Here is a 20,241-nt window from a genome sequence, read left to right as displayed (position 1 = left end):
CTCTTCAACCATCCAACAGCCCAGTAGCAAGGGCCTCGAGATCCTCGAGAGTCTCTGGCTCCTGATCCATCTCGATAACCTTTCCCTTTCCCTTGCCCTTCTTCCTGCTCTTCTTTTCCTCGTCCTCGGAATCGTCCTCGAACCACTTCTTGGCCCGCTTCTTCGGTGGTTCCCTCTCCTCTTCCGATGACGAATCTTCTCCAGCAATAGGTAGAGACCGCATAAACTCCAAAGGATCGTGTCCGTCGTCGACGGCTTGTAGCATAGGTGCATCCTCGTCGTCCACAAAACCCATACGCTCCGCCCTCTCCGCAGCCTTTCTCTTCTCCTTCTTCTCGCGACGCTTCTGCTTTGCAAGAGCCTTGTCGTCGACATCCGCCTCCTTGACTCTCGTACTCTCGTCCTCGACAAACTTGCGTCTCTGCTCCTCCGCGGGACCCTCCTGACGGAAGTCGTCCTCGTCCTGGAGCTCGTACACGGCATGAGCGTTGCCATCTTCGTCAAACACTAGCTTGGTCGAGTTGCCCTTGAACTTGGCCATCTTCTTTTTCGACTTGAGGGCCTTTTCGCGACGCTTAGAGTCTACGATGAAGGGTTCTTCGCCGCCTAGACCTTCAATGATCTTTGCTGTGCTCTTGTATGCGTCCTTGGAAGCCTCGTCAAGATCATCATCCCTGAGAACTCTCTTCACCGACAGGAAATCGCCCTCCTCATCGTCCTCACCCTTCTTGTCGTCCCCATCAATGACAAGTTTTGTGTAGTGACTTGACAAGACGTCTTGGTTCGTTCGCTCAAACATGCGATCGTACTTTGTCCGCACCTCGTTCTTCTTGCTCTTCTTCTTACCATCCAGATCCTCGTCAGACTCGGAGTCGCTGGACATGCCTGCGCGAGGGGCATTCTTTATCCGCTTGATATCGTCGCCCTTCTGGAACTTGATCTGCGGCGTTCCGGGAAGACCCAAGCTAGCAGCGAAGCCGTCGAGGTCGAGCTTGTCAAACTTGAAGACGTCCTTGTCCTTTTGTATGTAGATGGATTTGGCGTAGCTGATAAAAGCCTTTTGACCGAGATACTTGAGGTCAGGGTTCTGGAAGCACATGCTTTGCAGGTGATCCTTGATGTTCTTCTTTTTCTTCTCCTTGACATTTACCCTTTGTATGGGGATCTTCTTTTGCTCCAGCTTCTTGAGCATTCCAGGCTCTTCGCTCGGGTCTAGGAATAGCACAGCTCGACCATTGCTCTGGTACCGAGCTGTTCGGCCAACTCGGTGGATGTATGTGTCGACGTCTTCAGGGCAATCAGCCTGAATGACCCAGTCGACAGCAGGGAAATCAATTCCTCGCGCAACGACATCGGTAGCAAACAGACACGAGTGCTTGGCAGCGGTGAATCTTGACGTAATCTCCATTCGAGCAATCTGCTTTTGTCTGCCGTGGAGATGGAGTAGAGGAATACCAGGTTGCAGATGACGGAAACTCTCGTACACGAATCGGACTTGTTTTCCAGAACTCAAGAACACAATGATCTTGCTCTTGAGGTTGGCCTTGATGAAACCATACAGTGTATCGAGCTTCTCGGTCAGAGGCGTAGAAATGTAATGTTGCTGAAGGGTCGTAGGGGTTGCGCTCGCTGCGGCTTCGTGAACAGAGACGTATTCGGGATCCTTGAGGCTGAGTCGCGCAAGATCAGAAACCTTTTTGCTCTGCGTCGCACTGAACATGAGAGTCTGTCGCGACTTGGGAAGATGCTCGACGAGGGCGTCAACAGCTGACTGGAAGCCCATGTCCATGATGCGATCCGCCTCGTCGAGTACCAGGATCTGTAGGTTGTTTGCGTCGAAGCCGGCCGTCTGGTCGAGGTGCTGGAGCATGCGGCCGGGGGTGCAGACGAGGATGTTCATGCGGTCCAATCGCTCTGCCTCTTCCTTGAGACTCTTTCCGCCAATGACGAGACCTGCGGAGAAGACGTGGTTTCGACCAACTTTTCGTAGGACTTCAAAAATCTGAACGGCGAGTTCGCGGGTGGGGGAGAGGATAAGGGCGCCGAGACCATCGTACTCGGTCCATTGTGCGCGGTAGAGCTTCTCGAGGACGGGAATCAGGAAGGCTAGCGTCTTTCCGCTGCCTGTCTTGGCGGCTCCGAGGACATCGTTTCCCTTGAGGGCGAGGGGAATGGCTTGGGCTTGGACATCGGTCAGGACCTGGAAATGCGAGGCCTCGAGGCCAGACGCGGTCGGTACGGAGAGGGGGAGATGTGAAAAGTTCTTGATGGCATCCGACTTGGGGTCCTAACGAGTCTATTAGTCAAGTTCAAACCGTCAAATGAGGGCATCCCAAAACATACCAAGTCAATCACCCTCTGCTCCAGCTGCTGAAGATCCTCCTGCTCCCTCTTACGCTTCTGCTGTCGCTGTTCAGTACGACCATTCTTTTGAACCTTGGCCGCGCGGCCGGAATTTCGCGCGCTGGGAGCCATTCGTGGAGGATATTGAAGATATCAAGGGAAGAGGATGGGGAATTCTCAACCTTCAAAATCTGGAGTCGCGAGCAAGAGAGTCTCTGTCGCTGGAAATTTTTTGGAAAATGGGCGGCGCTTCGGGAGGCCGATGACCGATAGCCCCACTTGTGGGTACGTACCGACCATACTGGGATTGGCAACATTGAAGCCAAGCCCATCTTGTTCGATGACAATTACTTCATTGACAGAATTATTTCGCGGAGGGAGATGTTTACCTGCTGCTATTACGGTTGCTAACATATGGTGGGGGTACTCAGGAGCTGTGTGTGGAAAGAGGTGCGTCTAATGTTGTATGCTGGACTGCTGGTGCCTCTTGAGCAGCAGGACGTGAGAACAGTCAAATGTGTAAAGAAAAAGAAGTAAGTGATGTTTAAAAATACAATGATCCCAGCCAGAGCCTGTATCCCGAGGCTATCGATAGTTCCAAAACCGTTAGCAAGTATAGCAACTGTGTAAAAATGCAAAGTTTCGGACCCTTTGCGCCCTGTGAACAACCCAAACCATGTATATCCGCAGACTCATATCATACAATCATGTCAGCAATAGATCCATCACATATTCGTTCCGTACTCAGTTCTTTCTTGCCATCTTGATCGAGTCTGCGCCAGTCTCGACCACACGGTAACCATCTGCATCGCCCTCGCCGCTGGCAGCCTTGGCATAGGCCTCCTCACTTCGATCGCATAGCACGTCCAAGTCGGACTCGCTCAACACCTCCTCTCCGCCAGAGACCCTGTAGACTTCACCGTCTTTCAGGAGTAGTGCCCGGAGGGATTCGGGGTCCAGGTCCTCACGGAGGTCCATCTTCTGGCCCATTGTCTTGAAGCCACCCTTCTTGATAACCAGCTTTTCAAGACGTCGCTTCGCATCAGCAGACAGAAGGAGAGACTCCTCGACCGTATCCTTGGTTGCGAGACGGAAGACAACGACAGGACGAGTCTGTCCGATGCGATGACAGCGATCCTGGGCTTGAAGATCCTGCTGCGGATTGAAGTCAGAGTCGAAGAGGATCACAGTGTCCGCCGACGCCAGATTGATGCCTTGTCCGCCAGCGCGAGTAGACAAAAGAAAGACCTTGTACTCTGGATCGGTATTGAAGTCCGCAATCTGGGTCCGGCGACTTTCTTGCGAGACTGAGCCGTCAATCCGACAAACATTCCAGCCACGTAGCTCCCGACAGTAATCCTCAAGGATGTCCAGCTGAGTCGTGAACTGTGAAAAGATGAGAACCTTGTGGTCATCCTGGAACAGCCGCGGCAGGAGGCGGTCCAAGAGGAGCATCTTTCCAGATGCTGTAACGATTGAATCGTCAACAGTAAGATCCTTCGATGCGTTCCACGGGTTGTAAAAGTTATGTGGCGAATTACACACGAGACGGAGCTGAGCCAAGGGGTTGCCCAGCTTCTTTTGAGCAATTTGCTTTTCTACTTGGGTTAGCACTGATCGAATCTTGGTAACAGTGGACTTACTGGCAAGCTCAAGTGTCTGAGCGCGTTCCATCTCCTCGGGTGTCAAGGACGTCTCGGCGTTGTTGTCAACGTCTTCAGGAACCATCTCCTTAGCAAGCTTGGCCTCAAACTCATCATCCGACATGGCCTCCTCGTCAGAGCCGGCGTCCTTGTACGTTCGCGTCTTTCGAGGTCTTCCTCGCAAGCTGACTGGCGTCGACTGACGACTAGACTTTGCACTCTTTGCCTCCGACTTGATTGATGTTGGAGGGGATTTTCTCTTGCTGGCAGAAGAGGGGGTCGGCGATGCTGTATCAGGCACTGGGTTCTTACGTGGGCGACCCCGGCCACGCTTTGGCATCATCATGGCGAAGGCGTTGTTAACGACTGGCGGTGCGGGTTTGTCCTCTACCCGCTTCTTGACAGGGCTCTCGCGAATGGGGAGTGACCTGGTCTTGGGCGCCCTGCTGGTAGATCGCGATGTCCCTCGGCTGGGCTTTGTCGACGAGGGAGTGTTGCTGATCTTCTCCATGACCTTGTCCTCAAGATACTTTCTTGTGTCAATCTTTTTGTTGGTCAATACATTGTAGAGATCGGTTTGTTCCTTCGTCATCGGCGCAAAGAGGACATACTCCCGCTTCTTGGGGAGGTAGGCCGCGACATCCTGCTTGATGCGTCGCAAGAGCATCGGCTGAAGAATCAGGTGAATCTTCTTGACAAGGTCTTGCTTCTTTTGGTCCGCAATGAACTCTTCTGTGCCACGTTCATCTTCCAGGTCAGAAAAGTCAAACCACGACTCAAACGCTTCCCAGTCGGTGAAAATGGTTGGGAGGAGGAAGTGAAGCAACGACCACAACTCCTTCAAGTTGTTCTGAAGCGGGGTGCCCGTAATGAGGAGACGGGTGGCTGAAGAGAACTGGCGCAGCTGCTGAAATAGCTTCGCCTCCGCGTTTTTCATGCGGTGGCCTTCATCCTGGAGGCGAATAAGTATGGGTAGACAGCAGTCACAAGGACGACTCACAATTATGATGAATTCCCAGCTGACTCTCGACAGGTTGTGCTGGTCTCTGAGAACCATCTCGTAAGACGTGCAGACAACTGGGAACTTCTCAGTCGGGCGACCACTCTTAAGGTGTCGCATCATCTTCGTCTTGAAGATCTCCTCTCTTTGCTCTTTGTTGCCGTGGTACATGACCACGGGGATCGAGGGCGTCCACTTATGAAACTCATCCATCCAGTTCGAGAGTGTGCTTAGAGGCGCGACAATCAAGTGAGGGCCGAGATAATTCTCTTGCTCCCTCAGCAACGCGATCAGAGAGATGGTCTGCACCGTCTTGCCTGCGACGAGTTAGCTCTGATGGATCGTCGCAACCATGAGCACTTACCAAGACCCATCTCATCAGCAAGAATCCCGCTCATGCCTTGCGAACAAATCTCATACATCCATGTGAGACCCTCAAGTTGGTAGTCGCGCATGGTGCCGCCAACCATGCACTTTGGCTGCGCAGCCATCTCTAGATTGTGTTCACCCAGAGTCTTGCCGTCAAGACTACTGCCGACACGTCCAAGAACTTGTGTCTTTTTGGTGAGAATATCGCTAAATGCGGCACTCTTGGCCAACAGGTCATCGAGCTCTCTCGCCTTGATCTCTCTCTCGGCCTTGGTCTCTGCCTTCTTCTTCCTACGTTTCTTGAGCAGAGCTTGGCGTCGCCTTTCCTCAATTTTCTCGTTCTCTTCTCGCGCAGCTTCTTCTTCTTTCAAGAGCGCATCGTCGATCTCGTCCTCGAGCTTCATGGTGGAGTTTGGTGACTCGGGAGGCGGCGGGGAGCTCGGAACACTGGTAGGTAGGCGGGAGGTGGACCGAACGGAGGTCGTGGCCTCGGAGGGAGACCTTGGTGTTGTCATGATGGAAAAAGACTCGTCAAAGAGACGACAACGGAGGAGAAAGATGAGAAAAGAAAAAGGCTGCGAGCTCGAAGCTCAGGGGCTTGGAGTTTCTGCCTGTCGATCGCCACTAGTGAGGTTTTCGGCGATGATGTCTTGGACTCTGCTCCTCGGATCGGTGGATGAGAAAAGAGGGGGAATTAACAAAGCAATAACCCTAACAAGAGTCTATAGAAAGTGAAATACGCTAATGGGCAGTCAAAACTCCAACAATTGACCGTGAGCGCTTCCAATCGAGCGTTTGTTTGCGCAAAGGCCGTTGACAGGGGGAATCAGAGTGCCAGGGTCAAATGAAGGGCGTGGCGCGTTAAGCCGTGACGCACCGCGACGCGAGAAGGTAGCGCAGTCACGGGTTAGCGCGAGGAACAAACTTTTCAGCCACGCTCCACATGCGCCACATATAGTTAGCCACAGAAACCTCCTCCAACTGCCCCTCCCCCACCATGAAAATTATCGGGAGACCTGAACAGTCACTCCAACACTTGAAACAATCATCTTCTCGTCTAGTTGTTACTTGGAACAATTCTCCTTCATTTAGCCCCTGAGCGAAGCCAAAAAAGCTTCCTCTTTTTCTCCAGACACACTGTTCTCCCTTCGCGTCCTCCGCACGGCTACTCGAAGCCTACCCCTCCGCCCGCTCACTACCTTCAGAATGGCTTCCTTCGCCTCGCAGACCTACACTCCCACCGAGGAGGCCGAGATCCAGCAGTGGCTCACCACCTCGGAGCGCCTCAAGTCCAACGAGGACAAATCCTCCATCCTCGAGACCCTCAACGACCACCTCTCCAGCCGCTCCACCCTCCTCGGCAGCAAGCCCTCCAAGGCCGACGTCGCCATCTACGAGACCCTCGCTCCCGTCGTTGCAAAGTGGACACCTGAGGAGCGAACCGGAGAGAAGGGACACCCCAACATCGTCCGCCACATCGACTTTGTTCAGAACTCGACTCTGTTCGGCCTCGAGGTCAAGGATGAGGACAAGGTCAAGGTTGACCAGGACAACGTCCTCTATGTGAAGCCCCTCGTCGACGCCAAGGCCGAGAAGGAGAAGAAGAAGAAGGCTGCTGCTGCCGCCGCCGCCGGTGGCGAGGCTTCTCTCGTCGACCGCACCAAGGAGAAGGTCAAGGAGGTTGTTGAGGAGGCCAAGGAGAAGGTTGCTGGTGCCAAGCCCAAGAAGGAGAAGAAGGAGAAGGCCCCCAAGCAAAAGGCTGCTCCCGCTCCCGCTGCCCCTCTCTCCCCTGCCCTGATTGACCTCCGTGTCGGCCACATCCTCAAGGCCATCAACCACCCTGACGCCGACTCCCTCTACGTCTCCACCATTGCTGTTGGTGACCAGCCCGGCAACGACGACTACGTCGAGTACGAGGGCCAGATCTGCCGAACCGTCTGCTCCGGCCTCAACGGTCTCATTCCCCTCGAGGAGATGCAAGGCCGCAAGGTTGTCGTCGTCTGCAACCTGAAGCCCGTCAAGATGCGAGGTATCAAGTCGTGCGCCATGGTTCTCGCCGCCTCCCCCAAGGTCAAGGAGGGTGAGGATGACCACAAGGGCCCCGTCGAGCTCGTTTCTCCTCCCGAGGGCGCCAAGGCCGGCGAGCGTGTCTGGTTCGAGGGCTGGGAGGGCAAGCCCGAGGGTGTGCTCAACCCCAAGAAGAAGATCTGGGAGACTTTCCAGCCTGGTTTCACCACCACCGACTCCCTCGAGGTTGCTTTCGATGCTGGTGTTGTGGAGCAGCTTGGCAAGACTGGCCAGGGCCGTCTTGTCACTGAGAGCGGTGGTGTCTGCACTGTTCCCAGCCTCAAGGATGCCGTTGTGCGATAAAGAGATGGATTGTATAAAGATCTATAGATAGATGAACCAAAAGAAGTAGACCGAGATAGAATCTGCGTATTCACTCAAGACCAACGTTCTGTTCCATTTTGATGACTTTGACATGTGATTGCAAGGCACAGAGGCTCGTCCCTGATACCCAACAGCACTCAATGAGCTATACAGCACTGTGACTTGATTTATATCTTGATTGGATTCTGTTCATCCGGACGCCCTTGGTCCAGATCCATCAATATGTCCAGTAATATACAACGAGCAGCTCTCGGCCGCCTCATGCTTCTATACATATACTTTTAGGTGTCGCTCAAAAGATCCCCCGTCTCTTCAAGAACGCCAGAATTCAACGCTGCAATACCCCAAACACCTCATGCCAACTCTCCGTCATACACACGTGATGATACATGGCGTGATAACCTCTCAGCACTCGACAGCCTAGCGATAACCATGCCCGAGTCTAACTAAGAGTCATAATGCTAATAACCCGTCGAAAGTCAAGAGAAAAAGTACTTGCTCTCTCGCAACTGCGTCACATCAAAGTCGCCCTGTTACCTAATTAGCATCCAACGTCTATCAAGAAAAACACGGTTGGAAGTTGGCCGTACCTTCTGGGGAAGTTCAGGGAACTTGAGTGGAAGCCAGATAGGAATGACCTTCTTGACATTTTGCTCCGCGCGCTTCTTTTGCTTGACGATTTGGTGCTCGAATGCCGTGGTTGAAAGGTTTTCCATGAGCGCTTGGGCAAAATTGTTGCCGAGAGTGCTCAGTTCTGCCACTTCTGTAGCTTCATCGAGTGCGCTGACTTCGCCCTCTGGAATATCCCCGAGACCCCCAATCTCTTGGGTTTCCTTCTGAATCTCGACGTCGACCTCGGCTGCAGCCATCTCCTCATATACTGAGGCAGGCGTGACAATCTTGCTGGCAGCCTCCACATCCCAAGGATTGCCGGAAAGAAGAAGTGTGTTGCGCTTGTGCTCAAGCAATAGCTCCTCCTTGTAGTTCATCCTGCCATTCTTTCGTATCTCCTTGATTTTCTTGGCGACGGGGCTGTCAGCGTCGATGTTGGCCAGATACAACGCGCCCCTGTACCTTGCCTTGAACTCGGTGGCCAGGCGGCCGACAACGTCCTCTTCGTGAATTCGGATGAAGGCGTCCCGCAGAACTGTGTTCATAACGTCCACGTCTGCAGCATGGGTCCAGAACGAGTCGTGGACGGCGGCAAAGTTGAGGCCCAGCTCATCGCACTTGAGCGCAGAGAGCAGCATGTGGCTGGCATCTAGCGAGTGGATGAAGTTGGGAGGGAATCCCTGAAGTTGCTTCCTCCGGTTCACGGGGTCCGTCTGGTCGAAGGCCGGGTATGAGATGGACTGCAGACAGGTACGGATTTCCTTCATGTACGACTTGCGGTATGGCTGCGCGACTGGCATGCGTAGAGGCGTGGTCCAAACGACAGTGGATCGGAACTGGGCAGACAACTCCTCGAGTTGATTCTTGGCCGGCTTCTTTGCCCTTACCTTGGCGGTTGCCTTGTCGGATGGGTTCTGATACTCTTCCGCAATCTGGTCAAGCTGAGCCGGAGTCAGGGCTCGGCACACTCGACCACCACATTCACCAAGCCAGTACTGAATGTCATGAGCACCACGGAACATGGTTGCCAGGGCCATAAAGATGTGCTTGGCAATGTATGTTGCCACGACAAGATGAGGGATCCCACTCTCCTTGTGCAGGTTAGGATATAGGGCATCGATTTGTTTGGCGACCTGCTTCTTGGCGCCTTCAAACGTGACTCCGTAAACGTTGGTCATGACAGTTTGCTTCACAACCTTGCGGGTGATCTTGTCCTTGCAAATCTCCGCAAGAGCCTCTTTGCTCTCGGCTTCCTTGCTAATCGACTCCCTGACCAGATTAGCGACAGCCGAATAGACATCGGCCGGCCGGCTGCCTGGCATGAGGTTGACTTGTTGAGCACCCCAGGTGTCACCACCGAGAGCCGCATAGTGCTGGAGACCGTTGCAGGTGCCATCTTGGTGGACCGGCAGGTTTGACACAAACTTTGTAGGATCAGGGAGATCGTGAGCGGCCTTCAGTTCGAAGCAAGCAGCCAGACATTGCCAAGGGTCCTCGCCCTTCAACCACCATCGACTTCCGTGGAGAGGGTTTGTGGCCGACTCGATGATCTTGTCAAGATTGTCTGTAGCAAAGGCCTCTCGCTCGTCAAAGCTGGCCTTGTCGAACCCGTAAACGTTGGCCATGTGAATCTTCAACCACCTGAGACCGGTCTCGCCGAGCTCCTTGCCGTTTGCAAACTTGAGGAGAGATCGCATGTGGTCGGCTCCCATATGGTTAAGATAGGTTGGAAGAGGATAAGCACGACCTCGGTAGTCGACATTGTGGGGAAAGTAGATGACCTGCTTGCGGAAGGCCCTTGCAATCTCGAGCTGGAGGTTCATGAAACATCTCTGGGAATGAAGAGCGGACCGGTGGTTTTCGACCGACTTGAGAGCGCGCATCCAGGTACGTCTAACGAGGGGATCGGGTGTCTCTGGCTCAGGGGGGGACTGCAGCACCGGGTTCAGCGCTGGTATGTTGGCAATCTCATGGCCTGTGTTCCATGCCTCCACCATGACATCCAGGAGCTTGTCGTTGATCCTCCAGGGGGTCTTTCCTAGCACGTCCAATCCCTTGAAGACTTGGTCCATGTCGCCTCGCTGGATGGCTGCCTTTGTGTATAGCTTTTGCTCGTCGTCTCCTGACTTGATACGGACCAGGGAGACTTTGCTCTGTAGGAAGCCACCAGTATTCATGTTCTTCCATGGCTGGGGCTCAGCGATCATAGGAAGATGCTTGGCGAGGAAATCCCCGACTGGTTCGCGCTTGAATTGCTCAACCAGAAATGGGTTCAAGGCAAAGACACCAATCTTTTTGCCCTTTCGCATCGCGTGCATATGTGAAAAGGCAGGCTGGACTTGACTAATCTTCTCCCTAGTCAACTGGTTCTGCTTGATCACGTTGACCTCGGCAGTCTCCATCAAGGATTTGACGAGAATAGATCCGATCCGAATCCTGACCGTGGTCGACCACACCTTTCTCGCGTCGCTATCATCATCAATCTCTGGGAGTGGTTCGTGGGCATCGGCGATGATGGCTTGCTCGCTCGTCTCAACCTGCTCGTCGGGGTTTGCGGTATACTTGACTTTACGCAGACGTCGACGTTCCTTTGCAGCGTTATCAGCAATCTGAGCTCGGATGTCCTCCTGAGCCACCTTTGCAACATCGTTCACAAGGCGGATCATGGTGACACCCTTATCCAAGCCCATTACTGCACCACTATTGAGCACAGCAAGAATGGAGACGGCAGCCAGTCGAGTAGGGTTGGCCGCGCGAAGGATGGGGCCGTAAATGCAGCGTTCCAAGTCTTCCTCCGTCTTGGATTCTCTCTCCTCCGACTCCTCAACTTTGCTAATCTCCTGTCTCAATCGTGTCTCCATTTGCGTCAGCCAATTATGTAGCATGTCGCCAACATTGAAGTCGTCACTCTTGACGTTGAGAGAAGTGTTGATGCCCATCTTGTCCATCTTCTTCTTGGCACTTCGCCATTTCTCGATTGCAGCGTCGATAGAATCTCGTTCTAGACGTATTTGAAACTCTTGCTGCTCCTCAACCGACAGCTTGGAGATGTCGACATCTTGGAGCTCATGCATGAGGGAGAGAGCAGTTTTGAGAGTTTGCAGACCGTCTCCACGCTGGGGAGTGGGTCTGACCTCAGGGTAGGGTCCGACCTGTTGTGCGTCCAACTCCTCTTCAAGACCCTCCTCAGCTGCAAAGTCCTGGTCCTCGGATACCATGGTCACATAGTCACTGTCCTCGGATTCAGGAGCGAAGCTGTAAGTAGGGCATATCTCGGTGATGATGCCCAGATCTTGATCGGTGAGGATGTCGGCCATGCTCAGCACGCGCAGACCAGCTTCGCCGGGAGCCATGCTCATGTATCGGTTGATGAGACGTTCGAGTCTTGTTCCCCGCTCGGAAAGAAGTGAAGCCTTGAGCATACAGGCGATGGTCTCGGCGGTCTGCGGCATACCCTGATTGCGTATCTGGAGCTCGTACCATTTGTGGAGTTGTTCGGCTTGTTTTCGATCGGGACTCATTCGCATTTGGTCGAGGGATGCGCGAAGGTACTGGTTGTGGAGTATAATTCGATGCTCACCTGGCAAGACGCCGGTCAGGTTCATCCGCTTCAGGATCAGAGCAGCTCTCTCAAGTCTGCCCACATTGATGCAGGCATCAAAGACGGGTAACATCTCCTCAGCTTCAGCAGGGATGCCTTTGGCGTTCATCTTGGCAAATGGTCGGCGACTGGGTGGCTCCGGGATGGTCAAAAATGAGGAGGGGTCGAGAGGGCGGACTTCGGTAGGTGATGTCCGGAAGGGTTGCAGGCCCGAGCCAGCGAGCTGGTTGAGGTCGCCATAAGGAGAATTGCCAAACTTGAAGTCGTCGACAGCCGTGGCAAGACTCCTGCCATGGATGGTCGCATGGTTGGACTCTGATCCTCGGCGCTTTCGGGGCTGGTATTGTTGCGTGACGACACATCTTCTAAGGCTGGTCGTTTGGAGCGATGACAGCCCAATTGGTCGTGTTGGAGCAGCCCGCTGAGAGGCAATCGCCCTCCGAATCTGTCGGGCGAGCATTATGATTATGGTGAATAGGGCTGGTCGCAGTTCGGGGCGGCCTCGCTATTGCCCGTCGCATGAAGTAGAAAAGAGAAGTTCCCAAATTTTTCGCTTCAATCACAGCTAGTGGGGACGGGCAGGCGGGTGGCCACTGCTTAGTCAGGATCGGGATGTGCTTGGTCGAGTGGAGCTTGAAAAATCAAGCTGGACCAAGCTGCAATCAGCTATAGAGAGTATCTACTGCGTAGTAAAGATCCTATGAGTTGTAGAGATGAATTTGAGCAAAAGTTCTCTCTAACGTTTTGTGTCTCCCAGAGTCTTGTAGAGTTTTGAGCAATGGTTATCCATTGGGCGTCTGTCGAGTTGTAGAAAAGGGTCACGTGCGCAGGCGGGATCAGAGACCAGTCTCCACCCGCCGCCTTTCCAGAAGCCGAGAGCTCGGACTATCAACGCTCTTCCCCACTTCCGTCCGACTGGGTTTGACGAATTTGAGCTTGAGGCTTCAGTTGGATTCGGTTTCTCGATTTCTTTGCCGTTGAGCTCTCGCATCTGAATTGGGATCGAGAGCCAACTTAAAAGATGATTACTCGCCCCGTGGCTGCGGCATTGAGTTGCCGGCAATGCCGATCCGCCATCCTCCGCGCCGTTGTTTCGAGGCCGACAGCCAGCTCTTTGCGCACTCTCCCACAGCGACAGGCACGACAGCTTCCGATCTTGACGAGGAGATTCTTTTCAGAGGAGAAAACGATCGAGCCTAAGGGTGAAAGGGTCGCCGAGGTCTTGGTCACTCCCGATAATGCTCCTGAGACGAAAGACACAGCCGAATCCGATGATGTGCCCTGGTTCCTCGAAGTTGAACCGCCCCGCCATCCCGAGAGTCAACACAAGGTCGAGCTACCCAAGATTCCCGAAGATGCGCCCGAAGTCATCGGACCCATGATAAAGTACATCTTTGAGGACATGGGTCTGGATGATATCTCACTCCTGGATTTACGAGATCTCGATCCACCAGCTGCACTTGGTCCCAACTTGATCATGCTCTTTGGGACTGCTCGTAGTGAGCGACACCTTCACATTTCCTCGGGGCGATTTGTGCGATGGCTACGAAAGAACCACAGCATTGCTGCAAGGGCGGATGGTTTGATTGGGCCTGGCGAACTACGAACCAAGCTCCGTCGACTTCGAAAGAAGGCCAAGTTGCTGGGAACCAACACTGCCATCATTCCTGGCGGAGACAACGGCATTTCGACGGGCTGGGTTTGCGTGCACTTTTCTTCCAGTGGCGACAACATCAACGAGGCGGCTAGTTTCGACGACAGCGGACGTTTCTCCGGTTTTGGTGCCCCTCAAACAGGAACCACAGTTGTGGTTCAGTGCATGACCGAGGCTCGGCGAGGAGAGCTTGACCTGGAGACTCTATGGCAGGCTATTTTGAAGAAGAACTTGCAAGAAAACAAGAAGGCCAGGGGTGAGAAGTTTGCGGATGCAGAGGAGCTGAACAAGGTCCTGGCCTCCAAGATACAACTCCCTAGCAGTGCGTCTGCCCTCCAATGGCAAGCCATGCAAAAGGCATCACAGCAACATCGCAGCTATTCCACGAGTGCACGACGACTCTCCCCTTCTCTGGAACGAGAACAACCAGCATCAAATCTTCTGAACGAGGAGCCAGAGTTCGCTGAGGAGCCAGTGGTCCTTGATTTGGCCCTGGTCCAAAAGCATATTCAAGATATCCAGCTTATAGGGACTCCGATGACACAGGAAATGCTATATAATCTCATCAAGGGAGCCATGATGACGCCATCCCCGAACAACGCCGCCAAGGACCGACTGTCCCTCGTTGATCAGATTCTCCTGACGGCTGAGGAGCGGGGTATGGAGATTTGGAATGACGAAATGTTTGTCACCCTCATCGAGGCTGGTCTTCTTTCACCATGCTATGGTCTGGAGATTCAACGGGCGCAGAAGAATCTCGAGTATCTGATGAAGCAAAAGGGATGCCAGTTTAACGGAGACCAGGTGCTTCGACTGATGAACGCATATGCATACCAAAAAGACTGGGACCGATTCTGGGACGCGTTCCGCATGCCGCCTAGGTTCAAAATGGCCAGGGAATCGCAACACTACGAACTAGCCTACCGAGCCATGGCCTTGACGTCGAGCCAAAAGATGTGCATCGCCGCCTTGCGCTGGGTCTATCCTGAAATGATGAGCCAAGATCCTCCCATACTGCTCGTCAGCCCCCTCTACGACTCGCTCAAGGCGTGCCTCACGGTTGCAGACCCAGGTGCGCTGACTTGGATGCATAACGCGAGCGAAACCAAGCTCATCAACCTTCGACCTGTCCAGCGTCGTCGTCTCGAGAACAGAGAGTTTCTCAAGGTGATGCGGGAGGTGGAATCAATCCGGGCCGAGCTGATGAGGGCTGGCCTTGTTCAATCAGAGTCTGGTGCGTTGCACCAATGATGGGCTGACTTGAAAATGATGTTGGATTGGTACGGATAGCATGACCATATGGGAGGTCACAGGCGTTTGTGTGCATGTACAACATATGAAACCATGTAACAACACATCTCAATGCATACGGTTACTGATTTGTTCAATTCTTTGTCTACTAAACGTGTATCTGGCTTATATCTTGGAACCTCCTTGACACCCTGATAGTCAGCTCTTTTGTAGAGCCTCTCTCAACAACGGTGCAACCTGCTTCCGACTCGCAGCTAGTTCCCTCTGCCTCCACGCAAACCTCGTCTTGCCATCATCCAACTCGCCTCCCTTCCACGTCTCCAACTTCAGCTTATCTCCATCCCTCACGAACCGCTCCACTGCCCCGCGGCCCCCATCGCTCAACCCCCATACGAGCAGATGACGCTGGAACTCGCCGTCCGGGTGCGATGTGGTCATGATGCTCGCAACGTCGAGTTTGCGCTCACGCGCCCAGGCCTCAAAGTCGCGCAGCAGGGCTTGAGGGTCACCGGCCTTGTCGACTAGGTAGTCGAGGTTCTGCACAACGCAGCTTATGCCGAGCTTTAGGCCTGAACCGTCCCACTCCTTGTAGTCCTTGCGGAAGATATCGCGGAAGCTGAGGTGCGAAATGTCCTCCTTGACGGCGGAGATTTCGCCAAAGTAGGTCTTCTGGCTGAATGACGAGTGGATGTGGGATTCGAGAAAGGGAACTGCTTTGGTGTCTTTTTCGCGAACCTTTTCTTTTGAGGTTAGGTTGTTTGTATCCGAGAGAATGGCTGCTAGACCGATCTTGGCGAGCTTTTCATCCTCGCCGACGTCACGACATAGTTCTTCCCAGACTTTGCGGCTCTCATCCACGACTAAGCTCATGCAGCTTCCACAAGGCTCAATCACTCTCGGATCAGCATCTTTCGGTACAGCACCCTCGTCGGCGTGGTGATCAACGCATCCAAACACTTGTCCGGAAAACTTGGCCAGTGGACCGGTGAGGGAGTTGTGGTCCACGAGCAACCAGCGGGTCTCCTCTGGCTTGAGATCCGGAAGCTCAGAAAGAGTAAGAAGATCCGTGAGGTTCAAACCGGCGTGCTTAAGCACCGCGTTCATTTCGGTGCGCAGGGCGAGGTCATCGCGGGGCAGGTTTGAGAGGGGGATGTGTAGGGTGTGAGGAGGGGTATGAGAGCGGATGTAGGCATAGACCACCGCTGAGCAAAGGGAGTCGAGATCTAGAAAAATGTCAGAATTGTGTCACCATTCGAATGAGGTTATACTCGCCGGCAGATTCGTTTCCCACGACAAAAGTTAGAGGTCCTTTTCTTTGCGCAGCTGGAGCCGTCAGGGCAGTCCTCGCCCTAGCAAGAAAAGCACTGAGGGATAGTCTCGACGTCATAGTCACGACTGAAGGCTGAAGTAAGATGGGCATTTCAAGTTAGAAGCAGTATAAAAAGGAGAAAAGGGAAGAAGAAATAAAAGGAAAAGAAAATCAAGGTTATCCACTCGTAAAAAAAGTTACAACTCAGATTTGCTTGCCCACCCCCTCGTAGGATGAAACTTGTAAGTTGAGCCTCTGTTCGTTAAACGTTACCCAACCATTTTCGGCGCCTTCCGACAGCCACAGAACCTGTCACTCGAAGTGGGATCCTTGTGGCTTACTTGCAGAAGCACTCTTCACCGCCAAATGACGAAGCATCATGAGCTTGCCCCTCCATCTCGCAATTCTGCCCGCTTATCTCGCCTCTTACCTTTTACAACCCCCCCCCGCTATCGGTGTTCAAGGGTCCTGGGATTGCATTTGACTACTGTACGCATGCGCGTCTTTGTATGCGTGACACTGGAGGTAGCCCTCGGCTTGTGCTTGCGTGAGTGGTAAGAAGAGAGGGCGGATCCAGTTGATGGATCCATCTCCCGGTAAAACTCCATGACTCTGTATTTCGCGCGGAAACCTCGTATTCTCCTCCTTCTCCTTCTTGTAACCTCGACCGCTCTTTTTTATACCATTACCTATCGTGACGCCGGTAAGATGGGATCCGCCGCTCCTTTGCGCCTCGCCATTCTCGAGGCCGACACGCCGCAGCCGCAGACTCGCGATCGCTATGGCGGATATACGGGTGTCTTTACGGCTCTGCTAAACGCGGCTGCCAATTCGCTCAAGCCGCCTCAGAAGCTGGATGAGATTGTGACGATCAAGGGATACGATGTTGTCAACGAACTTCACTCGTATCCTGCGCTCGAGGACATTGACGCCATCCTCATCACCGGTTCTAGGCATACGGCGTTTGACAATGATCCGTGGATCCTCAAGCTCGTCGAGTATACGAAAAAGGCCATCGAGACGGACCGTGTGCGCGTCGTGGGTATCTGCTTCGGCCACCAGATCATCGGTCGTGCTGCTGGTGCCAAACTCGGACGGAGTGATAAGGGCTGGGAGGTTGCCGTGACAGAGGTTGACTTGACGGCCAAGGGCAAAGAGATCTTTGGGTTGGACAAGATGGTAAGGATGCATACATACCCGTTTTCTCGTGCGACGGTTACACTAACAATTGCGACAACAGCGCATCCACCAAATGCACCGCGACATCGTCTCCGAATTCCCCCCCAACTCGATCCCCCTCGGCTCCAACGCCATCTGCGAAGTGCAAGCATTTTACTCCCCCGGCCGATACATCAGCGTGCAGGGTCACCCCGAGTTCACAGACGAGATCATATCCGAGGTTCTCTTTAACCGACACACGGTCGGAATCTTTAGCGACGAGCTGTACGCAGACGCTATGAAGAGGGCGCCCATCCCGCACGACGGTGTGGCCATTGCCCGCGCGTTTCTCAAGTTCATGAGGGAGGGGTGAATTATTGCGGCTAGACACCACCCCTGTCCTCGCATATCGACCAGGGGGGATACATTAAGCATTAAGAGGAGGAGCTTGCCAAGAGATATACATGTCGTTATGAAGTAATGCACGAATTTACGAGGTTATAGAAGAAAGGATGCTCCAAACTCATCAATTGCTTGTGATACCCGTCTATGTATGTATCCATTGCGAAACAATAAGCATCCAACTTGATTTATTCAGCGCCGCCACCCAAATGCAATCGTTTGTTTGTAAATGCTGCAACTGTAACGCCTGTCAATGCAAAATATCCCAAAGCCTTTCTATCCTCTTCCAAGCCTGGGTATCATCCTCCACTCTCATCCCATTAAACCAATGTCCCCTCCCTCTCCTTAGTTCAATTCGATTCAATCCTCGCTGTCCCACCACTCGGGAGTTATCTTGGGTTTACTGACTGAATTCGTTGCAGTCTGGTCGGCCTCTCGCTCCAGCTTCTTGGCTGCGATTTCTTGGTCACGTCTCATTCTTGCGAATCGACCGTCGACCATCATCTCCTCTCTTGTGCGTCCGACTCTGGGGCCTGCGTCTGGCACACCTCTTTGGCGCTTCCAAAACATGAGACTCTGGAGGTTGACGGCTTGGCCGTGTTTCCAAGGCTTCTCTTTTAATGAAAAGACAATGGCATCTGCGAGACCTTGGGAGCACAAGAAGATGATGCTGGCCAATCTCATGCCAAAAGGCGCACCCTTGCCGTATCCAGTGAGTTGGACGATGAATGGCAGAATCCAGACTGCGACATAGACCAAGGGGTAGATAAAGAGTAGACGAAGCTGTCGGATAATCTTTTCGCGTGTCTTTACAGTACCGGGTGTGTTGAAGTCCCCCTGGGACAGAGCGACGTCGTAGTCAGGGATGCGAGCGCTGCTGCGTTCGCGGCGGAGCATGGAAAAGAGATTGGGGAGAGAGGGTGTTCGCGACGGCACAGCGGATGCGTCTGCCGACTTGTGGTAGTAACCTCCTGGGCTTTCTGCGGAATTCGAAGGAGTTGTGGATTCAGGAGGAGGTGCCTCTTGGAAGAGGTCCGGCTGTGTATGGATCTCCATGGGCGTGATGACATCGTCCGAGCCGCAACGAGTCGTACCCATCGAGACTCGAAAGTCGGACTCGGATCGCCGCCTCGTTAGAGTTGTCTCCGATAGAGTTGTGCCCGTTAGGTCGGTGCTGAACTGAGCTGACCACATCTGCGCAGAGCCCCTTCGCGCCATACGAGCAGAGTGAAGTCTGCTAGGATGCGACACCATAGGAATATCCATGTGTAGAGTGCTCAGCGTTGCGAGAGAGGGTCTGCGACCCCGTTCTTCGGAGACGGTGATGGAGTTTCGGCGTGAAGACATGGACGAAGGAATGAGTCCGTGGCTTATAATGACTGGAGTTGCATGCACTGTCGCGGCTAGTTGTCGATGCCGATCAGCGCTGTCCAGGTTGGACATTCTTGATAGGGTCTTGCTGGAGTCGTCGCCCGCCGCTCCAAACCGACTCATTAGTACTCGGACGTAGATGTAGATGGCGACGCAGAGGACGAGAATGACAGTGAAAGCCAGGTATCGAGGAATCCAGGACAAGGCGAGTCGCTTCCACATGGGGTTAAAAGGTAGGTAGCAGAATAGGCCGGTGTTGACGTATCCGGGGCTACTAACGAAAGCAATGGTGGCCAGAACGACGGGGATGACTGCTGCAAGGCCGTAGGCGATCTTCCGGAAGGGGTACAGGCCCTGTTCTCCTCGAAAGATGTATAATGCTGTGTGGACTGCAATGAGAGATACAGCAACATCTGAAGCCTCGATGCTCAGGGAGAGGAAGAAGCCGCTGACTTGGCAAAATGTCTCTTCTGTTTCGATCTTTCCCGCAACCAGCTCAACAGCAGGGAAGAGGAGTAGCCAGAACCCCTTGAACATGTCACTATAGATGAGCAGCATAATAAGACTGACGACGGTTAGCAGTGATTTACACAGCGGCCACTGAGACTCACTCATGGCGAAAACTCCTCCTCATGCGAAAGAACCATATCGAGGTGAGAATGGTGGCAGAGATACTGAGAGATGCGACAACAAGTGTCGCGACGTGGAGGATGTAGGTTTGGTTGGGTGTCAAGACGGCCATGGTGAAGTACTTGACTGCTCTCGCCTCAATGGGCGGCATCGCAACGTCCCATGGCGAAGACCCCGTGGCCTGGTGGCGAGGCCACGGAGGCATGATAGATGTCGTCGATGAAAAGGGAGAGGTGAAGGTGAATCAACTCTGCGGGTCCCCCTCGGGTTCGTGTCGGTTTCACTGCTTGATATGCTTGCTTGTCGTCGATCCTGGTGGGGTGTGTTATAACAAGGGGCACGCCGAATGAAGTTGACTGATGTGCAATAACATGGTTACAGAGGAGTGAAGAGAAAAGAGAGAAGATGGACCCCTCAGGTTAGAGGAGGGACATGTCAAGGGTATAATCGAAAAGAAAGAGGAAAAATCTTGGGATGGCCGCCAAAGGGGGTGTTGTCGTGCCCCGA

The 20,241-nt window shown here is 53.4% G+C and overlaps 8 protein-coding genes across 8 annotated transcripts; 3 read left to right on the top strand and 5 right to left on the bottom strand.

Annotated features, from left to right (window-relative positions):
• Positions 1-4: 4 nt before the first annotated feature.
• On the bottom strand, positions 5-2,475 carry NECHADRAFT_95387 (uncharacterized protein; the record flags this gene model as incomplete). Its single annotated transcript, XM_003048625.1, has 2 exons — positions 5-2,287; positions 2,344-2,475. The coding sequence occupies 2 exons, from the start codon at positions 2,473-2,475 to the stop codon at positions 5-7; spliced, it is 2,415 nt and encodes an 804-aa protein (XP_003048671.1).
• Positions 2,476-3,087: 612 nt separating this feature from the next.
• CHR2105 (SNF2 family DNA-dependent ATPase) lies at positions 3,088-5,759 on the bottom strand (the record flags this gene model as incomplete). The annotated part of the gene is made up of 5 exons (XM_003048624.1): positions 3,088-3,941; positions 3,987-4,204; positions 4,415-4,938; positions 4,987-5,303; positions 5,351-5,759. 5 exons carry the CDS (start codon positions 5,757-5,759, stop codon positions 3,088-3,090), a joined length of 2,322 nt encoding a protein of 773 aa, XP_003048670.1.
• A 631-nt stretch (positions 5,760-6,390) lies between these two features.
• NECHADRAFT_101230 (uncharacterized protein) lies at positions 6,391-7,803 on the top strand. Its single transcript, XM_003048809.1, has one exon. It carries the CDS (start codon positions 6,562-6,564, stop codon positions 7,723-7,725), a length of 1,164 nt encoding a protein of 387 aa, XP_003048855.1. The 5' UTR covers positions 6,391-6,561; the 3' UTR covers positions 7,726-7,803.
• Positions 7,804-8,225: 422 nt separating this feature from the next.
• NECHADRAFT_95384 (uncharacterized protein) lies at positions 8,226-12,419 on the bottom strand (the record flags this gene model as incomplete). The annotated part of the gene is made up of 3 exons (XM_003048623.1): positions 8,226-8,276; positions 8,337-12,246; positions 12,352-12,419. The coding sequence occupies 3 exons, from the start codon at positions 12,417-12,419 to the stop codon at positions 8,226-8,228; spliced, it is 4,029 nt and encodes a 1,342-aa protein (XP_003048669.1).
• Positions 12,420-12,874: 455 nt separating this feature from the next.
• Positions 12,875-15,001, top strand: NECHADRAFT_101229 (uncharacterized protein). Its single transcript, XM_003048808.1, has one exon. It carries the CDS (start codon positions 12,981-12,983, stop codon positions 14,862-14,864), a length of 1,884 nt encoding a protein of 627 aa, XP_003048854.1. The 5' UTR covers positions 12,875-12,980; the 3' UTR covers positions 14,865-15,001.
• Positions 15,002-15,062: 61 nt separating this feature from the next.
• NECHADRAFT_83593 (uncharacterized protein) lies at positions 15,063-16,551 on the bottom strand (the record flags this gene model as incomplete). The annotated part of the gene is made up of 2 exons (XM_003048622.1): positions 15,063-16,087; positions 16,515-16,551. 2 exons carry the CDS (start codon positions 16,549-16,551, stop codon positions 15,063-15,065), a joined length of 1,062 nt encoding a protein of 353 aa, XP_003048668.1.
• A 304-nt stretch (positions 16,552-16,855) lies between these two features.
• On the top strand, positions 16,856-17,715 carry NECHADRAFT_73803 (uncharacterized protein). The gene is made up of 2 exons (XM_003048807.1): positions 16,856-17,352; positions 17,414-17,715. Exons 1-2 carry the CDS (start codon positions 16,882-16,884, stop codon positions 17,702-17,704), a joined length of 762 nt encoding a protein of 253 aa, XP_003048853.1. The 5' UTR covers positions 16,856-16,881; the 3' UTR covers positions 17,705-17,715.
• A 191-nt stretch (positions 17,716-17,906) lies between these two features.
• On the bottom strand, positions 17,907-19,939 carry NECHADRAFT_70923 (uncharacterized protein; the record flags this gene model as incomplete). Its single annotated transcript, XM_003048621.1, has 2 exons — positions 17,907-19,645; positions 19,716-19,939. The coding sequence occupies 2 exons, from the start codon at positions 19,937-19,939 to the stop codon at positions 18,094-18,096; spliced, it is 1,776 nt and encodes a 591-aa protein (XP_003048667.1). The 3' UTR covers positions 17,907-18,093.
• Between the last annotated feature and the right edge of the window lie 302 nt (positions 19,940-20,241).

Source organism: Fusarium vanettenii (assembly GCF_000151355.1).
Source record: "Fusarium vanettenii 77-13-4 chromosome 8 genomic scaffold NECHAsca_10_chr8_2_0, whole genome shotgun sequence".
Taxonomy (NCBI): Eukaryota; Fungi; Ascomycota; class Sordariomycetes; order Hypocreales; family Nectriaceae; genus Fusarium; species Fusarium vanettenii.
Note: the sequence above shows the minus strand (reverse complement) of the source record. Positions and strands in the feature narration are given on the sequence as shown.